The sequence below is a fragment of the Parasteatoda tepidariorum genome, chromosome 4, assembly GCF_982258835.1.
Source record: "Parasteatoda tepidariorum strain Cologne lab strain chromosome 4, Ptep-v5.0, whole genome shotgun sequence".
Lineage (NCBI taxonomy): Eukaryota > Metazoa > Arthropoda > Arachnida > Araneae > Theridiidae > Parasteatoda > Parasteatoda tepidariorum.
In genome coordinates this window covers 78,566,684-78,593,805 of record NC_141758.1, presented here as the reverse complement: position 1 = coordinate 78,593,805, position 27,122 = coordinate 78,566,684, and the positions used below count along the sequence as shown (strand labels likewise).

The following is a 27,122-nucleotide window of genomic DNA, read 5'->3' as shown; positions in this document are numbered from 1 at the left end:
CCAATGAGCACATTATAAATATATACCATAAAACTTGGCAAAAATAAACCATTGAATAACAAAATGCAAATTTCAGTCTACAAAAAACATTTCTCTAAAGCACAAAAGTAGTTAAAATAAATGGAAGAATAAAATGTTAGTTAAAAATCTTTTAAATGAGTTTTTTTAAAATAAATAAACTAGCAACCACGACTAGATATTGAAATAGCACACACAAAAAAAAGTTCTTACAGAAAAATCAATTATATATAAATAGGCTTATAACAGTTTTTTCTTCTTCTTCAAATTTTAGTGCAACTTTTTTTTCCATTTGTTACACTAAGTAGTAAATCTAATTCTAAAAACGGCAGTGTATGAAGGAAAAGCAAATGGCAAGAGATTTAAATATACGAAACAAATAAAACATTTCACAATACGGGGTAATGTCATCTGAATATGAAAATTTTTGATTAAAAAAACTGTTTGTAAAAAAGTTGCCTAATATTGATATTAGCATCAATTTAAAAAAAAAAAAAAAAACTAACTATATCAATCTATTCAAATACATTCTAGTTAAAGTTCTTAAAAGAATAACATGAGAAAAGCTGGCTTTCAGTGAAAAAAAAATTGTTTGTAAATTTAAACTGAGTTTAAAATTGAAAGTTAAAAGGGTTATATAGTTTAATTTAAACTCGTGTAATAAATTTTAGTTACTATAAAATCCTATTATATAATTAAAACCATAAAGCTCTTGAAATAACTATTTTTTAATTATTATTAGAAATTTAAGAATATGAAATCTTATTTATATACTGTTATTAAAAATATTATTACATAATAGGGTAACTGGTGCGACTTTTAGATATACAGATTTTCTACAATTTAAATTAAAAATGCCAAAGACAGGATTAACTAAGCATTAATATAATATATCTATATAATTGAAGTCATATAATATATATTTTTTTGCATCTGTATAATAATTGTATCTGTATAATAGCGGGAATGATATTTCATTTTTAATCCAAAGAGTTCATTCTGTTCACAATTTGTAATATAGTTTAAACAGATTCCTTCTTAGCCTAGTACAGCCAAGCAAAGAAAACTTATTTAGATAAAACAAACATTTTAGTTTGTAAAATTAATAATTAATTTATTTCAATTAATAATTTAAATTTAGGGGAAAACTTCAAATTTTTACAAGAAAAAAACAAACAAAAACAATTTTAGAACACATTGACTAAGTATCTGAAAAATAATTATTAATAACTATAAAATATGAAATCCTAAATAATTGAAATAATTAGTAATTATAAAATGTAATTTAAATTTTATTACTAAAAAAATAGAAAATTTAGAGAAAAGATATGATAAAAAGAGATAAAAGTTGACGAGAGTTCATTTCTAGTCTTAAATTCTACTAATCAATCAATATTTTTTGTTATCAGAAAACTTTTTTTTGAATCTTTTATTATATTTAGGTTTACATAAGAGCTTCTGTTAATTCATACTCAATATTTCTTAAATGCAATAAACTATTGTTTTTTTTTTTATAACTTTAAATTTTTTGGAATATTTAATTACATTAGAATGATTTTTAAAAATAAATCTTATTTACAAGTGAATAAATAAGAAAACTTAAGCACTCATTTAAAATTTTGACTTAGCACTCATTATTTTTTTGAAAAATTTCTTCCATAAACAAAAAAATAAAATGACAAAGCACATAGTTAATATCAAGAACATAGTAAAATATATTTTTTGATTCTATAACGACCACAATTAATTTTTACCATCCCTTGTGCTATAAATAATGCTAGAGATAATTTTTTTGCACTGTCTTTACTTGCGGTTGAAAGGAAAAAAAAAGACAATAGAAAATTGAGCAAATTTATTAAAAGTATCATAATCCTATAAAATATCTTTTATTTAATTAACTCTTACTATCTTTGAAATAAAATATTTTACCTACAAAGCAATTCAAAATTCTCTTTTTAAATTCAGAAGGCTATAAAAAACTTATAAATACAGCAGAAATAAATCTAGTGCCAAATGCAGAAAATGATGAAAATTTTCTACAGACCTAATATTCTTTTCAACATGACATGATTGTAACTTGACTTTTTATTTCCCACAATATATATCATAGTAATAAGCCTAATAAGCATAAAGGTAAGCGCTGAGGAATGTAACATACCAGTTGAATTACGGTGAACAATAAAGAGTATAATAACATAAAAGGAAGAATCGACTCAAGTGTACATAACTAAAACTGCACTAGGCATAAAACAGTCTTGTAAACAAAGTTTGATGATAGAAAAATATCTGGAACACCAAAATCATGGAATTTATGTTCTCTGAAAACATGTGAACCTCTTTAAGAAAAGTGTCCTCTAAGGAAGTGCATTCAACGATATGGACTTAATCAAACGATAAGGTAAATCCTAAGCATTATTTAATCTCTAGTTTTTAGTCACTTTTGGGTACTGCCATGTCCACCAGCTACTACTGCTTTATATTAACAGTAAACCAAGGGTTCAAATATATAAAATACTCATAAGGTCTGTAAAAAGATTCTTTAAAAACGTTTCTGCATTTGATCCAAGGTTAAATTCTGCCAGTTTCATAGTCTTTAGAAAGGAATTGCAAATCATCAAAACATGTAGATATTATATCAAATGTATAACACTTTTATATGAACTGATGAATTTAGTTTTATTTATTTGCATGCTATTAGAAGAAAATTGCATTAAGTCTTTTGGTATTATGAAAAACGTAAAATTCTAAAATGAATTTGCTATTTCAATTTTACAGACTAATAAAAAGCGTACCATCCACACACATACAGAAAAATAAAATAACCTAAACAATTAAGTAGTAACAACTAAGTGCCCAATATGTTCAGTGAATTCCTCAACATATTTTTGTCAAAGATACAAATACTAAGTGATTTCAAGATTGCTGGAGTATGATATTACAATTGTACTAAATACAGAAAAATTCTAATTGTAAATACTAACGTCTAGAAACAAAATGCACTCACTAGGATGAGGCTGGCAAAAGTTTGAATAGCCAGACAAAGTATGATTTGTAACAAAAGTTTGATAGAGTAATTGTGTACACATTATGCTTACACAAGCACATAACAGTTGCAAGTGTATTAAAAATTGCCACAGAAATGGTCAAATTGTGTGTAAAAATATCCAAACCTCTAAGTTGCACATTTTCATAGTCCTAGGCTTGGATATTTATTGTTTCTCTTCTTAAAAAAAAGTTCAAAATACGATTGGTTACTTGATCGTTTACTGTCAGCAAAGGTGGTGAGACCTAGCTGACATTATTTGTCAGTGCCACTTTGCTTTCTGAGCAAATATGTCAGCTCTAAGATTTTGAGCAAAGCAAATACCAAGGATCTGAAAAAGAAGCATTAAATCAAATAAGAAAGTTTCAATTGATAGAATGAGACATCTACTTCCAATAAAGATAATTTTATTTTTAATGTTGCCAACTTAACAATAGTCTTTATTAATAAAAAAAAAATTAATTCTCAATTAATCTTCTCTTGTTAAGGATGAGCATGCCTCTATATTTAAGAAAAAATATCTTTAAATTTGAAAAAAAAAAAAAAAAAAAAAAAATAATAATAATGTTAGCTTTTGCAGGGTTGCCACAGAAAAAAAATTAACAAAATAGTTGTTTTAATAGCCTGAAGCATGAAAATAGTTGCTGAAAATTCTGAAAATAGCTGCCTAAATAAGAACAAAAGTTCATCAAAAATATGACTACATCGTCATATACCATGATTCATTTAGTCAAATTGGTGGCAAATATGATACTTTTTATATAAACTTTAGTGTTCTAGCACTAAGTTTTTATATAAAAAAAATTAGTATGCTTGCAGAAAATTAAATACTTTAAAAAAACAACTTTTTCATTATAAAAAAAACATACTTTTTCTAAAATTTTTTTCCTTTTATCAGTAATTGATTTAGCAAGTTTATAGATGTATATTGTGAAAAGTGATACTCAAATTTGAAATTCCTGCATCGTAACAATGTATTAAAAATTGGGTTTTTAAAAATCATACCGAATTTTGTAGCAATAACCATTGAAAAGGCGATCAAATAACTAAATAGATTTAGAATGGAACCTGTGTAAATCGAACGAATTAAAAAGTAAAATTTGCAATTCAAAATTTTCAAAACTTTTTATTTTTTAAGAAAAAAATTTCAGTGTGTTCATAAGCTCTCGCGGGACGCAGACCAATTTATGCTAAAAAAAACATCGCTAGGAGTACAGAAAAGTCTAACAATAGTCTCTTTTCCTGAAAATAGTCGCTTTTTTTTAGCCTCTTCAGGCAAAAAAAGTTGCATTTTAATTGTATGCGGCAACCCTGCTCTTGGTTTTAATGATGAAATTTTTTGTGATAGAAAATAATTTTAGTTGTAATGAGGATGAAAAAAAAAGATGGTGGAAAAAGCTAGAGGACTTCTTAAACTGTCAATAAGATTTTTTAATAACTTATTTAATTAATACAATTACATTTTTAAGTATAATTTACAGGTGAACTGTACCTTTCACCTTTAATATGTAGATGAAATTTAAAAAGACATAATAAATGAATATGGTGAAGAATGTGATGTTGAAAATAAAATAACGTATGTAGATGCATTCGTGTCTGCAGTAGAGTCTCGATAATTCAAAGTGACATCGAGCTTTCAGAAACTCAAATTATTGAAAATGTAACATTTAATAAATATTTTAATAAATAAAAACAAAGCAATTTTTAGTAAATAATTGAAAAATATATTTTATCTAAAGAAAATTTACTTATATTAGATGATCAGGGGACATTTACTACATCAAACCAAGTTACAATATTCACTATATTAAATTAATGGTACTTTAAAATATTTGTCTAATGTTTTTTGTTTAAACTATCTATTTATATATTTCAGAGTTGAACACACAATATCATTTTTCAACATTCAGCCTTAGTAATCCTCGTAAAATTAATTGTAGTAATTGTTCTACGTGTTATGTGCGTTTGTCATTATTTGGGAGCAATACTGACTTTTCTTTAAAACCTTGGCTTGATGGGAAACTTGAACAATCGAGACTCAAATGTATATATATTTCTATATACCAATTTCATACTATATATTCTACTTGCATCTATATACCTTCGTATATAAATGCATTTGCTGATATTGATGATTATTTCATCAAATATTAAAGACGTCTTTTTTAAAATTCTTTTAAAGCTTGAAAAAATTATTAAAAATGAAACCACAATTCATTAAATTTGATTTCATTTTTGTACCATTCTTATTTTACTACATTTTTGTGCTGAATTTTTAAAATAATTTTTAATTTTTACAAATTATGTCTAAATTTTCAGAAAATAGGTACCTCCCAAAAAACCTAGACAGACCCCTGATTTTGTCATAATTTCTGCCAGCTATTTTAATTAGAGGTTATGCACAGAGGTTTTTCTTTTTATAAAACGAAATAGCATTATATTAGTCTAGTTTGAATAGGACTAGTTGGCCTAGTATCGGTATTTCTTTTCTAACATGGACAAAGAGCGCAAACAAACATTATCTCCTCAAAAAGTATATGAACTTTTCATACTTTGCACAGTAAAATATAGTTCTCTAAGATCAAAATAGAAATTAATTTCATTTTTCATTACAAATTACTTTTTCAAGCTTTGGCGCTTCATGGGTTAAATAGGTGTTTTTTATTTTGGGATCAAGGATTTTCACTCGATAATATATTAATATTCAATGAACAGTGACTACTATTTCTCAAAAGAAAAAAATAAGTTTTCACTTAGAATGTATTTTGCTGTACAGTTTTGTTTCATAACACATTTGTAAAGTGGTACTTGATACAACATCAGAAGATGCAGGCTTCATTTTAGGAATGATAACAGCCTAGTATAAGTCAGAGGTCTCAACAAGTTGTCTCTTGATCTATCAGCAATAGATTATTTATCTATTGATGTCCACAATTAAAAAAAAATTTTAGCTCTAAAGATGGCTTAAAGTACTTTTCCTTTTTTCAAAAAATGCAATTTAAAACAAAGGCTAGCATTAACGTTCTAAAAAGTAAAACAGTTTTCATTAAGGAACAAGATATGCGGATATAAGTTAAAAATTCTTCATAGAATAAAATGGACACTTAATATTTGAGAAGAGTATAAAAATAAAAACAATTAAATTGTATTTAAAAATGCTCAGTGTATAAACTAAAACATGTTAAAAACAACAATAAGATGTAAAAATGATGAAGTGTCATTAAAAATTTCTTTTTTAAACTTCTCAGGAGCATATTATAAAAGTTTTAAGTACAAAGATATTATTCATTTTCAAGTCTACAAATTAAAATAAAACTGCACACATTTTCTATTTAAATCGTCTAGGAAAAAATTTAAAACTTTTTCACATTAATATTAACACTATTTGCATAAAAGTAAGCAAATACACACATTTTTACATAAATTTTCATTTATTACATAAATTTTCATTTATTATATAAATTTTCATTTATTATATAATTCATGCATTGATTATATGTAGTATATTGTAGGCGTCTTGAAAATAGGGAAGTAATATTTTTATTTTAATCCTTAATGCAATGAACAAAATGTGCTTACTTTAGTGATAAGGAGCCAAATATATAATGATACAGTTGACAATTAACAAATTCATTTTACTGAATTGCACAGAGGACTTATTTTTTAAAAATAAATGCAGCTGATTCATTGAATTCAGTGGTTGGAAATAGCGCACTAGAAACTAATGTAGTCGCTACTTTTTTCCGTAGTTAGTAGTGCAGTGGGCTATTTTTTAAAAAAAGTACTGTAGTGAGTAGTGGAATAAAAAAAAACAGTATTTTGTAGCAATTCCTGGCAACTACTTTTAACGTTAGTTTAGAATAGTAACATGGCTCTAATGTAACTAATTTTTCGAATTTTATGGGTACAAATCTTCACTGTTCTATCAATGGATGCAATGAAAATGGCCCAATGGCTGCAGCTAAACGTTAATAGAAATTATGTATATAAAATCACGTATAAATAGTCCATAAACTGGCCACTATAAAAAATAGATAAATAATCACTTCGGTCACACTTTCACATGAGAATGCAGACCCTTGAAAGATTGATGTTATTTCAAAGGAAGGGAGCGTATTTCAGATTTATTTAATTTCTTAGAGGAAATATATAACGAACGAAAAAGGCATAAAAAGTTGAAGGTTGAATGAACAAATTCAGAATTTTTCTTCTTTTTCGGAATAACAACTGGCTCATGTAAATATGAATAACGAATACTTAATTCTCTTCTATTTCATGTAAACTAATTTCTGATTTAAAACCATTTTGAACAGAGGATTAAATTAAAGTTCTCCAGCAAAGTTCGTCACCTTAAAGTAGTTACTAGTGAATTAGTTACTAATTCCTAAGCAGTTTGTAGTCACTACATTTAAAAAAAAGTAACTATAGTTGTAGTAAACTACAAAAAAAAATGAAGTTCTTCCGATCACTGATTGAATTTAATGATGCTTTGCTGTAAACATGATTGATTAGCAAAAAATTTAAAACACTTTCTTTTTTTTGAACAGAGACAGTTCTAAAAAAGTTGATATAATCCATGTTAATTTCAAACATGAATTCCTTTTTATTGAATTTACATACCTGAGCAAAGGCAACAGCTAAAACAAATCCAGCTAATGGCAAAAGATTCTTTTCAGCCCAGTCCTCGCCTGCTCTTAAGCAACCCTTTTCAAATATCACACGAGATCTGTCCCGTTCCTGAAGATATTATTCACTCTCATAACAATCAATTTCATTTTGACTTACTACCCACAAACATTGTAACTGATTACTATGAAAAGCAAAAGTAATCTCCTCTCATTGTAAAGAAAGCCCAAAGCTTCGTCAGAGAAAAAAAAGTGATTTAAAACAAGAACCATAGTGATAACTTGTTAATTTCAGTGTTATTGTTAGTGAAGTGATAATGAAAGAAAAGTTAGTGGTTGTGTTAAGTGCGCTACCTGTAATACAGCAACACCAACAGAAACTCCCGCCACCGGCACAAGGTTAGCTTCTATCCATTCTTCGCCAGCACGTAAGCAGCCTTTTTCATAAATTACAGTAGACTTATCACCAGTCTAGCAGCACCAAAAAATCAATTATTATTTTAACATTCTATTATCAGAGCAGAAATAAAGAGAACAATCTTTTTAAATTTTATTTATAGTGAAGACACATTTCTAAAATATGCACAGGAAAGTTTTGTAAAAATTTTTAGTAAAACAAAAACTTAAAATTTTTGGAAATTGCACTTTTAATAATACAAAAAATATTTTTTAATTGATTATGAAATAGTAACTTTTTTAAAGCTTTAATAGATCACAATATAAATTAAATTTATGAAAATAGATTAAGAAAATTCAATGTTGAAAAAATAAGAATTTTTGTTTTTGGATACTTAGCTTTATTAACGAAATTTTTAATCAACTGAAGTTATACTCATAATTAGAAAAATAAATATAAGAGATGCAATTAAAATAATAAACTATACAGTCAATGCACATATTTTTAAGCATAAAAATCAAATAATCAATCTATTGTTGAATTTATGTCGAATTAAACCAGTATTTCAAATGAACAATGAAATATGCAAAATATAATGCATACAAAAAGTTTAAAACTGAAAATTTTACACATTAATATGTTGAATTTTACATGCTTTGACTGCAAAGAGAACTTTAACAACTTTCAATCAATACTGAGAAGAATTTTTTTTCTCCTGAAATTGTGATTATTATATATAAAAAATGCTGGAAATTAGTTCAATTTTTCACTGACTTTTTATTATTCCAGAGATTTTTCCAAAAGGAATAAAAATAGAAATTAATTTAAAAAGATCATTCTCAAGTCTTAAAGAAAATAAAATAACAGTAAAAAGAGCAAGTATATTAACAATATGACAGAATTTAAAACACACATTGGATCAAAAAATATAGATACATTTTACAACATTCAAAGTATACTTTTAAAATAAAAGACAATGAGTACAAATCTCAAGGATTCCAACTATTGTATAAATAAAAAAAAATAAGAACCTCTAGAAAAAATTATTATAAAGTTACAGATTTTTAAAAAAAATATTTTTTAGTTAATGCCAGAAAATTTGTACGATTATTGTTTTGAATGATTTCTTGTTCACAAAAATGTTAGCTTCATTTGCAATTTAGTTAATGTTTTATTCAAAAAATAGTTAGCAATAATCAATCTATAAATGAGAAATCATGTTTATATACATAATAACCTTCAGCGAGTGTTGTAACAAATTATAATTTTATCTCCCTTTATGTGGATAAGCAATTAATCTCTTAAATAAACTTAAAAAATGCATTTATAAAATGGCTAAAAGCATTTAAAAAAAATAATAAATAAATAAAATAAAAAATTAACTCATTTTCTTCAGACTGATTTTATCAACTGATGGCATTAATTATATTGTTAACTTTTCAGTTGTTTTATTCCTATACATTAAATATATTACAAAAAATACTTTTACTAGTTCTTGAATTTAAAAATAATTTTTAAAATATCATTACAAAAAAATTGAATGAACATATTTAATGAAAAGGATCTAGGAGGAAAACAGTAATAAATAAAAATAAACTATACATAAGTTTATTTTATGCTGATGCTAAGTATGTCAAATCAAAGAGTAACATGTAGTCATTGTAAGAGACATTTGTTGTTAGTCAAAAGAAACGTCTAAAATAAAATACTGCTAATTTTTTAAAAAAAATTTATTTTAATGGTAAAAATTAGAAAAATTTAGTCTAATATAAAAATAGTTAAAATATAAGTAGAAGAGAGTTATATACATTTTAGAGTTTTATCAGCATATTTCTTATAACTGAACAAATAACATTTCCTGTTGTTTTTAAAAGTTGCTAATATATCAGTTTATTTTAAAATGATATTGATAATTCCAGGAGTAATGCGATAATTGAAAAGACAATAACTTGTTTGGTTTTAGCATTTAAAAGATAACATTTAAGAAGTTACAGACATTTAAACATTTAAAACATGTTTAAAATCAAAAAGCTGAAAATGAGTAGTAGGGAAATAACAGTAAAGGTTATTCATAAAATGATTAAATAAAGAATAAGAGGAATTAACTTACATAATCTTGTTTTCTTACATCATAACCACATTGCTTGTTTTTAATAACTTCCTGAAAAATAATTTTAAAACATTAAAAGCTGCCGAATACAGAAAAAATATCAAATCTCTACTTTTTTCATTAATTCTTATTATTTCTGCATTACATCAACCTAAACAATAATACACCCACCAACTTTTAATCTTTCAGACGATGATTTTCCTCAGTGCCTTATTATGCCATATATTAATATATTGACATAAATCATTTGTACATTAGTATTAAGTGATGGTCAAAATCAGTTTAAAATAAATTTATACATTTAAGAAATAAAAAATAAAACTCAGATTTTTTTTTTTTGGCGTTAGTTTTAAAAATAAACTAGAACAAAAAGATCCTGGAAATATTTGATAGTTTGGTTAAAGCGGAAACACGGATAATCGGGACTCTACTGTATTTGTTTAATATTGTAATATTAAATAATTTGTTCACATAATCATAAATACTAGTCAAAATAATTGTCATTGTTATTTCATTTCCTTTACCCACAGGACCTATTTTATAATTAACTCCACGTAAGTTAATGTCATTATATACCAGTTTTAAATCTTTAACTGAAGATGCATAATACAAATCTATCATGGGTATAATGAAAACACTAAACATATTTTTCAATAAAAAAAATATGATGAAGTTAAATAATTTTTCAGGGAACATACATTTGGTTGTGGCTTGCAGCAAGAAAATGGTACTCCACATGCTTCTCTGCTACCCACATCAATACTCGAACAATTGAAGTAGACATTCATATCCCAATCTTTGGGGCCTTCAATACCACAACACTCCAACTAAAATAGTAATAAAATAAAGAATTAAGCATTTCACAATTTATCCAAACACGCTAATAAATTACATTAATCTAAAAGTTTGTATAATATGAACAATAATTATTAATAAAAATAAAATATTTTGGGAGCAAATTAATAATTTAACATACTAAATACATGAATAAAAGATATACTAATTTATAAGCCTTAAAATGTTCTTGATTTTTAAAGTACAGTAGATGGTATAAAATATTAATTCAGTCATTTAAAATTGTTTATATATACATATATGATATAACTTACCCATTGTTCTTGAATCCAATCAATTAAATTTTGTCGATCTGGATCTTCTCTGTAATGTACAATAAAAGCTTGGAAGCCATTTGTAGCTTGATTTTTGATCTGGAAACAACAAAAAGTTTATTCTTATTCAACTATACAAAATTTTTTTCTTTTACTAAATCTTTAAATTTTGCAAATCTCCGTAGAAGAGTTGAAACGGAATAAAAGAAAGTTCCAAATGCTTTTGGCAACAGATAGTTAACGAGTAACCAATGCAAGCAAATTAAAATGGCAAGAATGAGCACACTTAACCAAATTTTTTTAAAAATCAAAGATTTTTTAAAATATATTTTTATTTCTATAAAACTCAATATTGATTCATACCACAAAGATAAGTTTTGCAAAAAACCAAAAATGTTGTGTGCAAAAACACTTTGAAATAGTTAAAAAAATACCAGAAATTTGGGCAAGAAAAAAATATGTAGGGAGCATTTATCCACAGAATGTTATTAATGTTTTAATAAAAAAAATGCAAGATTTCATTTATTTAAATTGTGTGAATATGATTAATTTTTTATTGATTGTGTGATTCTTAAATCACATGAATACAAATTTCAATATCATATTTTAAAATCCTATATATCCGAATCTTAGTGTTTGATTTTAAAATTGTGTAAGCATGATTATCGATGTTTCATTTTGAAATCGTGTGAATATGAATTCTGATGCATAATTTTCAAGTAACTTGGACACGAATCATAGCAGTGGCTTTTAAATTGTGTGAAAATGAATCTTATATTTGATGTAAAATCGGAAAACATTAAACATGTGCGATCATAAATCTCGTAAATAGGAATTGTGCTGTAAGATATTCAATCATGAATGTTATTTTTAGTCACGTTTGCATAGGCAGGAAAAAGCGTAAAAAATAAATTTTTTTTCTTCCCTCAATTAATTTGAAAAAGGTGCACTTTGTTTTGAAAAGGCAGATTTTTTTTAGTTAAATTGAAAAAAAAAAACTCTTCCCTAACACTAGCATCCTTGAAAGTCAAATGTAACGACGTAATAGTGGAAAAAGTTAAACTGAGAAATTTTTTTCCACATCAATCTCTGACAGATTGACCAGCTTGTTCAGATAAGGGAATTTTGATCCCTTTGCTTTCTTTTTTAGTAATGCTAAAAAAATTTCTGCCATGGTGACAAATTTTCTGCAAACAGCAATTGTGTATATTATACATACTTATGTAAGAGCAATTATATCACAGCAACATACATTTTTTATAATCACATGATAACCACATTAAGAATTTATCTAAAATTGTGGCAGTATAGTATGCACATACATGAGTAGTGTTTGGGCAATCATTATGAATGTATCCCTGACTAGAAATAATAACCCATTAGCATAACTAAAGCATAAACCTAACAAAAACCCAGGTAATACAAACCTCTAAGTCAATGAGTATTAAGCTCTAAGACAATAAGAGCGATAAGTATAATGAAGATTATATTGATAATAAAACCTTACCCAGTCTTTGAAAATAAATCCGAGAGTACCAGCAGTCATTTCCAAAAGAAGTAATATGGCTAAAAATATGGCATACTGAAATCATAAAAATCAAAAATCATACTTTTGATTTTCATAATTATAAATAAAATCACAATTACAAAAATAAAACAATAATAAATAAGTAACAAAAATTTGATAAGTTGACAAAGTTATTCAATATTAAAATTTATGCCACCAACTAAGTACTCAGTCATTTTATCTATTCATGGAGAAAATTGAATTTCTTACAGGAGGCTCATTAGTGATAAAATTAGTCCCAAATTTTTTATAAGGATAATTCTAACAATCACTTAAAATAAATTCGAACTTTGTCTTTATTATATGTATTATATATTAGGGGGACCGGAAAGTAATGTCGTTTTGGCGTATTAAATATTTGTTAAGTCTTAAAAAGCAATTCATTTTTTTTTAAATACGGCATTGAAAGGTTGTTGCTAACGAGCATGAATACATTATTGATTAAAAATAAAATCTTGATAACAAATATCAAATGCACCAAAATGGCATTACTTTCCGGTCCCCCGAATAGTAGAAGATTGTTATAACTTAATTCTACAGAACACAACTCCTATAAACAGCACTAATTTTGCATGTGTGGACAATGAAAATTGCAGTTAAGACATTTCTGTAGTTGACCAAGAAATGTAACATGTTCACAGGCAGCAAAAAGGTTATTTGTTAAGAACTTACTATCTCTAAAGAACATCAAAATTCAAAAAATTGGTTTGTTATTCATGATGCTTTTGATAGTTAAAATTCTTTCAATGAGAAATATTTCTGTGCATATTTTTGTGTTTTAAAGTATTTGTATTCGAAAATTATAATAAAACATTTATAATGAACTGTTTCAAATGCATATTACTATGCTCAGTACGCATATTTATTGATTTGTAAAAAGATTTGCATAATACAAAATTCTATATAATACAATACTTTTCCTTTAAAGAATGCATTATAAAAATTTGCTACTGTAAATGCATAATGTTTGCAGATCTGAGTTGTTTTACATGTATTGCAACAAAAAATTTATCATCCTCAGTTCTCATTTAGTTCTACTACATCCAACAAGTTCTAATAATTATAGAACTAATGAGATAAACATTAGATCAAGACTTGCTTTGATATCATGGTCTTTAAAAAAATTAGGATCAATTACAAATAAATTTTTCAAGAGATTTAGTTTGCTTTCAAATTGACACAGAGAAGAAGTGCAAAAAATTAAAGTTGCGGCAGTCGAGCCCGAGTTCCCATCATACTAAATGAACTTCTAACTTTCACTTGCTGTGATGTAGGTGTTATAAACATTGTCTCTTCAGCTTATCACAGATGCACTTAACTAAATGTAATTTATAAATATCGATTATTATGTAAATATTAAATGATTTCTTTCATTCGTTAATTATTTATTTTTACTAGTTATTAAAATTATAATTAATGCTAATAAGTTTCATGCAAAATTGTAGCACTAACATGTCCAGTCTCAGCAAGACAGCTCAAAATAGATAATTTTTGAAACAATTGATGCAACTTGTACAAGTGTTGTTAAAGGTTCTAATGTAAGCTTTAATTATTTTAATGGAGCTGCGGTTTAAAAATTGCTTTGGAGAAAACAAAAACTGCTTTTTTTCTCGCCTAAGCTACAAAAGAACAGCATGCATGGCAGTCAAGGCAGCATGCATCAAGGAGGTCAAAGGCACTTTTGCACAAATGCTACACATGTTTATAGAAATACATTTTCTCTAAAAATGTAAAATAATTACACATAAAATAAAGAATTTTTAAGGTCCTAATTATTATTTTTTTTAAAGAAAAAAATATGCGACACAACCTATAGGGCAATTAAATACAGATTTAAAAATCCTTATAAATAATTAACTTTAATAGACACCATAGTAATTATTTATAAAAGTTAAGAAGATATTTAATGTTTAAAACCAACTTCTTCTGACTCGAAAAAAATGCATTGAGCAATAAGACAGCAATTCAATTAGAGACAATTAATTACAAATCAAATAAATTTGAGTTCTTAAAATTATTTAGTATAATTTAAAATAAAATTTTTATGACTCGCAAAAATTTTTTTCAAGTAATCAGATAGCAACTCAATTGAAGACAAATAATTACAAATAAAATAATGTTAAGTCATGAAATAGGAAAAACTTTTTTAGTTAAAGCTGTTCATTTATGATTACTGTAAGTCAGTGTTTCCCAAAGTGTGGTACACCTACCCCCAGGGGTACAGGAACAGTTTAGTGGGGGTACATATTCTTATGCGAAATATCTTGCAACAAACGAAAATTTCAAATTTTTATTTTAAAACAAAGCTAGCCATGAAAATTTACGATTATGTACGTTTCTATTGGCTATTTTTTTGCAGAGTTAACAGTTAATAATTAGTGGTGTCAACAGTCAGTTGTGATTTTTAACTTTCGTGCAATTTTTTTATAGTAAAAAAAGCATTCATTTTTCTTATTAGTGGTACACAGCGTTACGAAAATTTTAGAAAAGGTACACAAAAGTCACAAGCTTGGGAAACACTTCTATAAGTGATTGTGTTGATAAGAAACATCATATAAACAAACATCAATTCAAGATAAAGGATGATAGGAGATAATCCTAAAAATATATTTTAATGCTTATTCTATTTCATACAACAAAATGTAAAAGTGTGATAAATACTTACTGAGGCAAGGAGGCAAGTGTTTTCTCGTAGAGCTCCAACACAACCCGTAAATCCTATAGTAAACGTAATGACTCCACACACAATGAACACAAATGCTGGATCTAAGGTAATGTTTGTCAATCTACTGAGATTGTTGAAAATATCTTTCTCTGTCCATGCCCATATTCCAACAACAAAGATGCACAACCCTAGCAGCTGGAACAGAAAACATTAATCATTTTAAAAGAATATTTTTAACAAAAATGTTAAATTTAGTTCATCAACATTACAAAAATGATCTAGTTCTAAGGTTATTCTAGTCGATCAATAAAACAGTAATGATTTAAGATAATTTAAATCAATCTATTGAAATAGTTAAAAATATATTTCTTAGTTATTTTAGATGTTTAATTTTCCCATATATCAACAACTATATCATCAATAAACACATAAAATTACTTCTTCATGCTCATTTGAAATTTTAGTCTTTTCATACTCATATTCCAACAACAAAAATGCAGCTCTTGGTTATGAATAAAACATTAACAATTAGTAAGTTCGAAAGTATATTTCAATAATAAAAATTATTTAAAACAGAAAAATACATGTAATATCAAAAACAGATTTAAATAAATTAGTCAGGAATTACTTGTCATTGATTAATCAAGAATTATCCTATTAGTATATAATGAATTTCTTGTTACTTTATGAATTTATTTTTTAAAAACAAAAGTAAAAATAAGTAAAAAAACTAAAACATGATCTACAAGTTGACACCTCCTAAAATATTAAGTTTCTTAATCTTTTTAAATACTGTGAAATAAGTGAGTAATAGTTCTTGGATTGGCATATAATAAAGTTACACAGAATTTTATCTAATAACTAACTTGTAAAATCACAATAATTATTTGTTGAAAACATATCCATCCAATCTTCTGGAAATACAGTATAATCCTGTGAAACTTCATGAATAAGACAATTTCTTAGAGAGTGGTTTGTGAGACATTAGTCGAAAATCACTATCATGGTGCTGTTACATAAAATTCAAACATCCACTAAATTCAAATTACTATTTGCACATTTTAGAATAACCTACCACTGGGAGCTAAAAGTTCCTCAAATTATATTGTTCAGGGATGAGATTGACCAAAAGGCAAAAAAGCTGAATTTTCACGCGGGTCAATCTCACATGATTTATAGCAAAAATATCAGTAACATATCCTCATCCAGTTTCGCTGATGTTGTAATTGCCTATATATAGCAATAATCGTCGATAGAAAAACTCTGCCACATTTATAGTAACTAATTCAAGAAAAAAACTTGCTTTTTACAAGAATCGCGATAAAGCATTTTAAAATCGAGTGAATACAAATGGCAATCTTAGAATTTAAAATTGTGTGAATATAAATCACCATATTGAAACTTGATATTGGATTTCAAAATGTGAAAATACAAATCATGATGTACAATTTTCAGATTGCGTTACTATGAATTATGATGCATAATTTCTTAATGGCGTGAATACGAATTCAAAGCCTAATTTTTAAATCACATGCAAATACGAAAATAGGTGTTGGATATTATAACCACAAAGATGAATTACGACATTGGATAAACTTGCGTAAATTTGAATCATTACATAGAATTTTAAAAACGTCTCAATACAAATAGCATAATTGGATTTTTAAATCTCGTAAATAAGAATTGCAATGAAAGATATGGAAATCGCGTGAATAAGAATCGCAACACTCAACTTTAAAATCAGGTAAATATGAAAATCGATGCTTGATAATAAAATGCAGCGACGTCTGGATTACGAAAATATGAGCTATCTAGTGGACGGGTAAAAATGAGGATATTTTCTGCTCGTAAAAGCTAAAATAGGTAGATTTGTGAAAGGGTTGGCAGCTACGTAGTTTGAGTTTTCTATATATCTTTCGACATATTATATCTACATATGAAATCGGAAATAAATATAATTATTTTATTTCAAGGGCTGAATTTTTAGAAAATTCGGATTCTTAAAAAAAAAAAAACTTTTAGAGAATCGGAAATTCTGCTAAAAGGGCTGAAATTCGAGAGACAAAAGTGAAAAAGGCGGATATCTGCTAAAAAGCGAAAAAATCTCATCCCTGATTGTTGAAGTATTGAAAATAATTCACATTTTTTGTGAAAATAATGGCTAGCAAAAATTTTAATCTGGATAATATATTTAGAAAAGAAATTTCATGCTCTGATTCTGATCCAGTACATATTTCATAATAGTACAATAAATTTCTTACAACAAAATTTACTTGAATTGTTTATTTTAAATATGCATTAATAAGAAAAATCTAAAGTTATTAATTTTGATATCTATTATAAATGTCCAAAAAGTCTACAAATGCTTACAACTTGCAACCTGGAAATTTGATTACTAGGTCCAACAGATAATATTTAAGTGAACAAAATGAAACAAAATATAAATTAGTACTTCCATAATAAGAATATCTTTTCTATCTCGAAAATTATTAAAAGTTAGTCATGTATACGAGGTATGATCAAAAAGTATCCGACCTTAATTTTTATTGGTCAAACAAACGCAGCTATGGGGGCGGGGCTCGATGTGTGGTTGTGAGCATGCCTAGTGCGCATGGTCATTTTTTTCTACAGCTCCAATACAAGTCAGTCGGCGTCAGGCCATTCATGATTGAACAGGTGCAAGTGAGCGTCGTCGGAATTTTTTTTTTTTTAAATGTCAAAAAAAGTCGAACAGCGTTATTGCATAAAATTTTGTTTTAATCTCGGTGATTCGCAAGTGGAAACAATTCGCAAGATTAAACAAGTGTTTGGAAATGAAGCGATGGGCACCACACAGATAAAGGAGTAGTACAACCGCTTCAAAGATGGCCGTTCATCAGTTGAAAGTGAACCACGCTCAGGGAGGCCCTCAACATCGAAAAATGATGCCATCATTGATCAAGTGAGGAACCTGGTGATGCAGAACCGCCGAATCACGATCAGAGAGCTTGTAGACGAAGTGAGTATTAGTTTTGGTTCCATTCAATCAATTTTGACTGACGACTTGGGCCTCAGGAGAGTCTCAGCAAAGTTTGTACCAAAGCTGCTAACATTTGAGCAAAAAAACCTTCGTCTGGAGATCGCACAAGACATGCTGGAAACTGTGAACGGTGATCCCGACTTTATGAACACAGTGATTACAGGTGACGAGTCATGGGTTTATGGATATGACACAGAAACCAAGCGCCAGTCAACACAGTGGAAGCCTCCTTCATCCCCGAGGCCCAAAAAAGCAAGGCAAGTTCGCAGCAATGTCAAGGTCATGCTAACTGCCTTTTTTGACTCCAGTGACTTAGTACATCACGAGTACGCACCACATGGTACTACAATCACCAAGGAGTACTACCAAGAGGTTCTGCGTCGCTTTCGTGACGCAGTGAGGCGAAACCGCCCGGATCTGTGGGCAACAGACAGTTGGAAGCTCCATCATGATAACGCTCCCGCACATTCTTCCCATTTAATTCAGAACTTCTTGACAAAACACAGCACACCAGTGGTTCGTCAACCTCCCTACTCTACTGACATGGCTCCCTGCGATTTTTGGCTTTTCCCAAAGCTGAAAATGCCACTAAAAGGGACCAGATTTCAGACCAGAGAAGACATTATGCAGAATGCGACAGACCATCTGAGAGCCATACCGAAGGAGGACTTCCAGCGATGCTTTCAACAGTGGCAGAAGCGTTGGGAGAAGTGTGTGGCAGCCCAAGGGGACTACTTTGAAGGGGATTTGTATTAAATAATTATATCATAATAAACGCTTATTTTATGAACAAAAGTCGGATACTTTTTGATCACACCTCGTATATGTTACTATGAATGATCGGAATTGGTGGTTGATGACTTCCACCGGTGAATGCTGACAATGACATAGTCGCTTTGGTAAATGTTCGAAATATATACTAGAACTAGTTAAGTGCCACTGGCCGGTATACCCAAAATCAATATTTTTTACAGGTCAGGTGCCAATGCCCAGTATGCATTTAACTGGTACTACGAACAGTGATGCTTCTCCTAATCTATTCTCAGCAGATATTAAAATATTGAATAAATATAATACTATTAACGAATAAATTAATATCAAATCGGATATAACAAATATTTCCGACATTCATCAAAGCGACTATGTGATTGTTGACATTATCCGGAGAAAGTCAACATTCTCTTGATTTTGGTCACTAACGGTAATATATTTATACATATTAAGTCTGATACAAATTACGTCATATAATTATAAATCGATGAAGCGGTCATGACAAAAAAAAGCTGAGTAAAATTTTTAAAAAATTGCATTATCACTGAAGCATTGTATTTGTGATAATAAACAAAGTACAATTATATAACTATTATAATGAATGATTGTACATTATTTGTATTATGTAGGTACATCATGACTCACTGTATCTTGAACAAGTTTTGCCTCATTAACACGAAATGGGCGGGACTATAATACTTATTTCATGTTAACCGAATTTTGTTTTATCGAATACATCATGAAAACAATTTAATACGCATAATTAATGCATGTTATGTACTACATTTATGTATGCTCACAATGCTATTATGAACCAAACAAATTAAAATAAGCTTAAAAGTTTTAACTACTTTATTAAACTATTTTATTTATTTGCCTATCAAACAAAGGAAGAAAATAGAAATAGCATTCCTCAAAATGAATGATTGAGATTTTATTTACATGCTTATTATTTGTGCAGTGTCCAGGTTTTCTTTAATGTTAAGGGATAAAATTTCCCATTAAACATAATAGTAATTGATTGCTGATTCATGGGACCAAACATATGTTTCGTCTAAAGCGATATTTCACGCTAAGTAGTTTTGTGTTAACTGTAGTAACATAGAAAACTGCGATTCTCAATGTTTAAGTTATATTTCAGAATTAGGAATTTTTGTTTTGTTTCTCCTTTGATTTTCTTTATTAACTTTTCTTTCTAACAGCATTTTTATTATGATAGCATTTTTTAAAGAGATTTTCTAATGAACGTTATTCTTTTAAGGTCTTTTTTTTCTAAAAATATGCCAATGTGAAAAAGTGAAATTAAGGTTTTTAGCGTGAATTCTCTTTCGTTTAAAATTAAGAGCGATTTTTGTTCTAATGTCGTTTCAAGAATTAAGAGGATATTTTCTCACTAACAATGCAATTTAATTTTTTTAACAGCTATTAGTCAGTTTTTTCCCCCTTTATCCTATACCAATAAATTCAGCTAAGTTTTGATTATTTTTCAATACTGACTAAACTTATTTCTAATTAAAAAATATATTTATTAATAATTTTTTTTAATATATATGCTGCTATTCAGTATTTAGTCGAATTTTTTGGCCGAATATTCGGTATTTAGCCAAATCACTATTCGTTACATCCTACTATGTAAACATTGAGGTTGCATATTAATATGGAAACTCTTCAAAAATTCCTATTTTTGATTCAGATATCTGAATTTTAAGAGCGTTTGCATAAAAAAGCAAAATACTAATTAATTATTTAACAAAAATCTTACTAATTAATTTAATTTTTCTCAAATGCATATTACTTTTCCAACATTTTAAATAGAGGATAAAAATTGCATGCCATGCAGTATGCCTAGATTAATGGAAAAGAATCATTACCTGAAAAAGATTCATTTGAAATGATTAAGTTCTGAGAAATACTCATAAAAAAAGTTTAATCAATATATCTTTAAAAGCAATAGGTATTACTAATGATTTATTAATTAAACAAAACAGACTATTTTTGTACATTAAAGTAAAAAATAAACCACTTTCAATAAATTATTTTGAAGTCTAAATACAAATAGCAATTCAGTAAAATAACACAAAATACCATAATATTTGAGTACAAATAGATCATATTTTTGACCTAGCTAGCAATGATAATTGTAAACAGTGAAAAATCTATAAGTAATAATAGTTATTAAAAAAATTAATTAAAGAAATACTTTCTCAGTTTTTATGCGAAAAAATAACTTTTCGTTGCAAATAAGAGCACACAAAACAAATCAGAGTAAGACATTCGACAATGGTAAACAAAACAGGCATACCCAAAATATTACGTTGAAACCAAAAATTAAATATTTTAGGCAACAACTAATTTCACTTTTATCACGTCTATGTTTTCTTCCTGACATTCTTCCATCACTAAGATTTCTTAACTGCTGCAATTCTCGCGAATTAGACATTGGATCCTCAACCCAAAAGTGCATCGAATCGAAACATTTAATAAAAGCAGAAATCAAAGCAATCGGACTTCCAGTTCCAGTTGACTCACTTATCGAATAATGTTGCCAATTCTTAGAAGTCAAATTCAGAAAAGAAAATATGAATTGGTTGGCTGAAAGTGGAAAATGCAGTGCACTTTTTGCACGTGCGTTTTATATATTTAATACAGTCTTGTCCTTATCGTGCTTTGCTTTATAAGTTCTTGCCAAATTGAAAAACAGTGTGCACAAATTTGAGAAGGACATCACAAGAAGGACAGATACAGGTTTACGACGAGATTCAAACCACCCACTACCTTCATGCTACAGATTGGGGTGGTCCCACAGTGGACTGATCGTAAAGACACGGTTCCTAGTAGAACACCAAAGTTAAGCATCACTGGCTGAGATCAGTAAGCGGGTGATTAGCCTGCGTAAGGACCGAAGATGTGCGGTATCGGCACTCGTTAAACTGTTCTATAGTAAAGTCTCGACTTGGAATGTTATTCACGGCGACGCCAATAGCCCATCGTGCAACTCTAATATGATGTTAATAAACGTACCTGCCCTCAGATCGGCGTGACCACTCGGCCAGGGAGGACCCTGTATACGAAATTCAATAGTCTCTTTGAAGCTTATCATCATTTTTACACCAAATAAAATTTATTAGCCAATAGCAGCTTTCAAGCCAACAGTAAATATATTCCTCTTCCTAATTTAATTTTTATAGATCATCGGTTGTTGCTGCAGTTTATTTTCGTCGCACTATAGCTGCACAATGGGCTATATGCGACGGTCTGGGAAACGTCCCAGAGGATGATCCGATGACATGCCGTCACAATGTTGATCCTCTGCAGAGGGGATAGCACCCCTACTTCAGAAGCCCATTGACCTGCACGTGAAGTCGAGCACTTTATGGTAGAACAGTTTAACGAGAACCAATAATGCATGCTCTTGGTCCCCATGCAAACTAATCCAAGTGGTCATCCACCTGCACACTGACGGCAGCCAGTGATGCTTGACTTCGGTGATCTGGTGGGAACCGTGTCTTTACGATCAATCCACTGCGGGACTCTAGATCATCGGAGGCAAATATTAATGAAAGTGGTCAGTTAGCGGATGGATGACCACTTTGATCAGCCAGCTTAGGGATTGAGGGTAACTGTTCTATCTTCGTTAAACTGTTCTACCATAAAGTGATCGACCTCGCTCGAAATTTTTCTGGCTACCAAAGTGAGAGAACTGCTCCTTCTTCTGTGGATCAAAATTGATATAATAAATTTTCGATGCGACGTAAAGAACTACACGTACGTAAGAACTACACTACGTAAAGAACTAGTGCGACGTAAAGAACTACAACTACTTGTTGTACTCTAGACCATTCTCACTGGATGCAATTTTTTCGCATGCAAATGGGAACCGTTCCGTCAGGGATTAAATTTATTTTTATCACTTTCCGACTACCTACAGAGCAGCAATGAGAAACCGTAATAATTGGGCCCAATCTTGTTTATCATTATTATTTTTTAAGTACTAGGTCGTGGGTCACAAAGTCAGTGGCGCTATTTGGATGGTACCAATAATTTGAACAACACTGAAAATTAGTTAATGGAAAAATTTGACAGTTCTCCCTCTTCTTTTTTCGCTATTTAAAAATTCTTTTAAAATGGTTACTTTTTCCCCCTGCTTCTTTAACTTTGCTTTTCCAAGTGTCCAAGTATCACCATGTGTGCTGTCCCATAGCGTGGGGTTTAGGAAATAACACTCTTATATCTAACAAGCACTATTTATTAATTAATTACAACATTTAGAATTTAGAATACAAAAGATGCGTCTTAACGCAACGCTAACAGATGAGGAATACAAACTGAAACTTTTAGAGGGAAAGTCCCAATTCGATTGCGTAGGCGTGATAGTTCGTAAACATAGCCTCGAACGGCTAAATACACGACACCATGACAGTACGAATTCGCTGCAAATGGCAAAGTTTATGACTAACCAATATGTAGGTTCAATGATATGCGATAAAAATTTGTTGGCTTACAGTTATCATTCATTTTTTTTATGTATAAATTTCTTTTATAAATTCGGCAATTGATAATTATACTTTAATTTTCAATTGTTTAATTGCTTTTCTATAAAAAAAAATAAGTGCTATTCAACGGCACGCCATCACTGAGCAAGACGTACGTATTTTAAGTGCAATTTTGTGTTGGACGGCAAATATCTATTTCCTGCCAGCTACAGGCAGAATTTATCTTCAAATAAAATTTATCATTAATTGAAGTCCCATAGTTATCTGATTCTTAAGACACGATTCCAAGCAGATCGCCGAAGTCAAGCATCACTGGCTGTGAGTGAGCGGGTGGGTGACCACTTGGATCAGTCTGTGAAGGGTCCGAGGGTGTGTGGTAATGTTCCTCCTTAAACTGTTCTGTCATAAAGTGCTCGACTTCGAGTGCAATTTGTTGGGTTACCAAAATGGGGGGGGGGCATCACTTCTGCAGAGGATCAAAATTGTGATGGCATGTCTTCGAATTATTCTCAGGGATGTTTCCTAGACTATCGTCAATATCCCATTGTCCAGCTCTAGTGGGACGTAAATGAACTACAACAACATTAATTGAAGTTTCGACCACTGTCTTGTCCCGCAGTGGACTGATCGTTAAGACACGGTTCCCACTACCGAAGCGGAGGTGCCATCCCCTCTGCAGAGGATCAAAATTGTGATGGCTTGTCTTCGGATCATCCTCAGGGATGTCTCCCAGACTGCCGCCAATAGCCCATTGTGCAGCTCTAGTGCGACGTAAATTAACAACCAACCGACCATTCTCTTACTTGCTAGATGCTGCAATTTCCACTGGAGTGACAATCTAAATTTTTTCCCCAAAAATATTCCTCAAAGCAAAATTTATTGCTAATTGAAATTTGCACCACTTTCTGACATCAACAAGCTAAAGCACAAAGCTAAGAAGAGGAAGACAATCCTATTTTTCATCACATCTAAAATGAAAAATTTAATAAATAATAAATACCATTAATTTAATAAATACCATAAATTACTATCGACACTGAATGTTACCCCCACGTGTCGAAAGTGATGCGTTTTTCGTTTTAAGTCTGAAAGGGGAGGGGAAGAAAAACAAATTCTTTTCTCTTTATTAGCACGTGAATAAAAAACGTAAGGTTAAAAAATTTTGTTTTATCATTTAAATATTTAACGGTTTATTGCAAATTTCTATTAAATTATTCATTTAGCTTCGTCTTGTCAACAAAAATAAATTAAGAGCTTTTGTGTATATACCAGACACATAAACATTCATGCTAGTGTCCTGAAATTTGGACAGAGGGCGAAAGGAGCGATTTCAGCTTACGATTCTAAAAACCATTCAATAATTCCGGGACTTCTAAAAAATTGTTCGGGAGAAACTCTTGTATAGTGGAATTTTCTAATTGGCTTAGAACTAGCCGTTATTATTAAACAAACTAAAGACTATTCTGATTTTTCAAATGTTTAAAAAATAACATTAGCGATATTTGCTATCTTAGAGCTTTATGCAGTCAAAAAAGGAGTTAATTGCACGTTCTTTAATCCTTAATTATTTTTAATTCGTTATGTCAAGTAAAGTTAAGGAATAAAGTGGATGATATGCGAGAGCTACTCCAACGAAGAATTAGTGTACCACTGTGTTTATCTTGTTTACGTGTTTATTTTGTTGCGTGTTTATTTTGTTTAAAGTAATACTTTTAAAATGTGTTTCTATAAGACTACTAGGGGGCAAAGCCCACTGTTCGCTACCGCTCACCAACCCCGATCATTGCTTCGCAATAATTGTTTTTTCTTGCAGGAAAACAGTTTTTCTACTAAAGTTAAAAATATTCACTTAGCATCTGAGTACTAAAAGGATTTGTGTTTACTTACGCTCTTGCGCCTCTACTTCCCACCTCCAAATATTACTATATTAGTATTATAAACATTTAGATCTCTTGGTGAACAGAAGTGATTTTTTAATTATCATTTTTTTAAAATAACATTTATATTCTTAATACATTATAGTGTTCAAACAAATTTGATGAGTTTACTACCATAATTTAATATTTTCACTAATAATAGCAGTATTGAAAAATAACTTTAAACTAGTGGGCTGCGCCCCCTACTCGCTAACGCTCGCCAACCCCCGAAAATTGCTACGCAATCTTATATGGTTTGCTTCGCAAACCAAGCTCGCTTCGCTCTCTAGTAACTAAGGTACATTGCAAATGTACAAAATTGTAAGAATTCAAAACAATCATTCAAATCCATACAACAACTTTAAAAAAATTTTTTTTCTCCCCCATCTTTTTAGTAAATACTAAGTCATTAAAATAAATTTGAATTCAAATAAATGACATGTAATTCGTTAAACCTATTAGAAATGTGCAATAGTATAAAATCTTAAGATAAAATTTCTAAAACTGATATCTCCTTAAAAAGGTTAAAATTTTTGCTATAATTAAGTCTATTAAAAATTGAAATAAGTGAATTGCAATGGAAAAACCTGAATAAACAAATAAATTCTAGTAAAACAAATTAATTCGTGATATAAATCAAAAATCGTCAAATAAATTCGTAATATATAAATTCGTGAAAAAAAAGCGCTTTCGACAAAATACTAAAATAGAGATCTATCGACAAAGACTACTCACTTCTGCCTAGCTAATGCTCTCTCTGGTTATTTCAGTTTCCGCTTTTAAAAGCGCTATATGTTGAGCCATCTCAGCTAGATTTGGCATGTGACATTTTTAGCGGCAATCATTGGTCGATTTTCTAGCGTTGCCATTCGGGGAGTTGTAATGGGGCTTTTTTTGTGGTCATGTAAGATAAATATATATATAGATTAGGGATACAAAAATATTTAAAGGAAACCAATACCATTACGACTTTTGTTAATTTTATGCTGATGACAAACTAAACAGTATGGAAAAGAATGGGGGAAAACTGGATCCTACCACGTGATTTTCCGGCCAATAAAAATGCGCCGACAACAATAAAAAACGGTATCAGACCATTATGATTTTATGTTACCTATATACATGTATTTCTCTTACACGGCGACAAAAAAAGCCTCGTTACAACTCCCCGAATGGCAACGATAGAAAATTGACCAATGATTGCCGCTAAAAATGTCACATGCCAAATCTAGCTGAGGTGGCTCAACATATAGCGCTTTTAAAAACGGAAACTGAAATAACCATAAGCTAGGCAGAAGTGAGTAGTCTTTGTCGATAGATCTCTATTTTAGTATTTTGTCGAAAGCGATTTGTTAACGAATTTATATATTACGAATTTATTTGACGATT

General features: G+C 29.2%; 1 protein-coding gene across 2 annotated transcripts; it reads right to left on the bottom strand.

Annotated features, from left to right (window-relative positions):
- Nucleotides 1–1,676: 1,676 nt before the first annotated feature.
- Tsp26A (Tetraspanin 26A) lies at nucleotides 1,677–21,869 on the bottom strand. Of its 2 annotated transcripts, XM_016061282.5 has the most exons (9): nucleotides 21,627–21,868; nucleotides 15,535–15,729; nucleotides 12,810–12,884; nucleotides 11,303–11,401; nucleotides 10,892–11,020; nucleotides 10,194–10,244; nucleotides 8,041–8,157; nucleotides 7,682–7,798; nucleotides 1,677–3,392 (listed from the first exon to the last, which is right to left on the bottom strand). In XM_016061282.5, the coding sequence occupies exons 1-9, from the start codon at nucleotides 21,786–21,788 to the stop codon at nucleotides 3,324–3,326; spliced, it is 1,014 nt and encodes a 337-aa protein (XP_015916768.1). In that variant the 5' UTR covers nucleotides 21,789–21,868; the 3' UTR covers nucleotides 1,677–3,323. The 2 variants fall into 2 exon arrangements, with proteins under 2 accessions (XP_015916768.1, XP_015916766.1); XM_016061280.5 differs by lacking the exon at nucleotides 7,682–7,798 and having other exon boundaries at nucleotides 21,627–21,869.
- Between the last annotated feature and the right edge of the window lie 5,253 nt (nucleotides 21,870–27,122).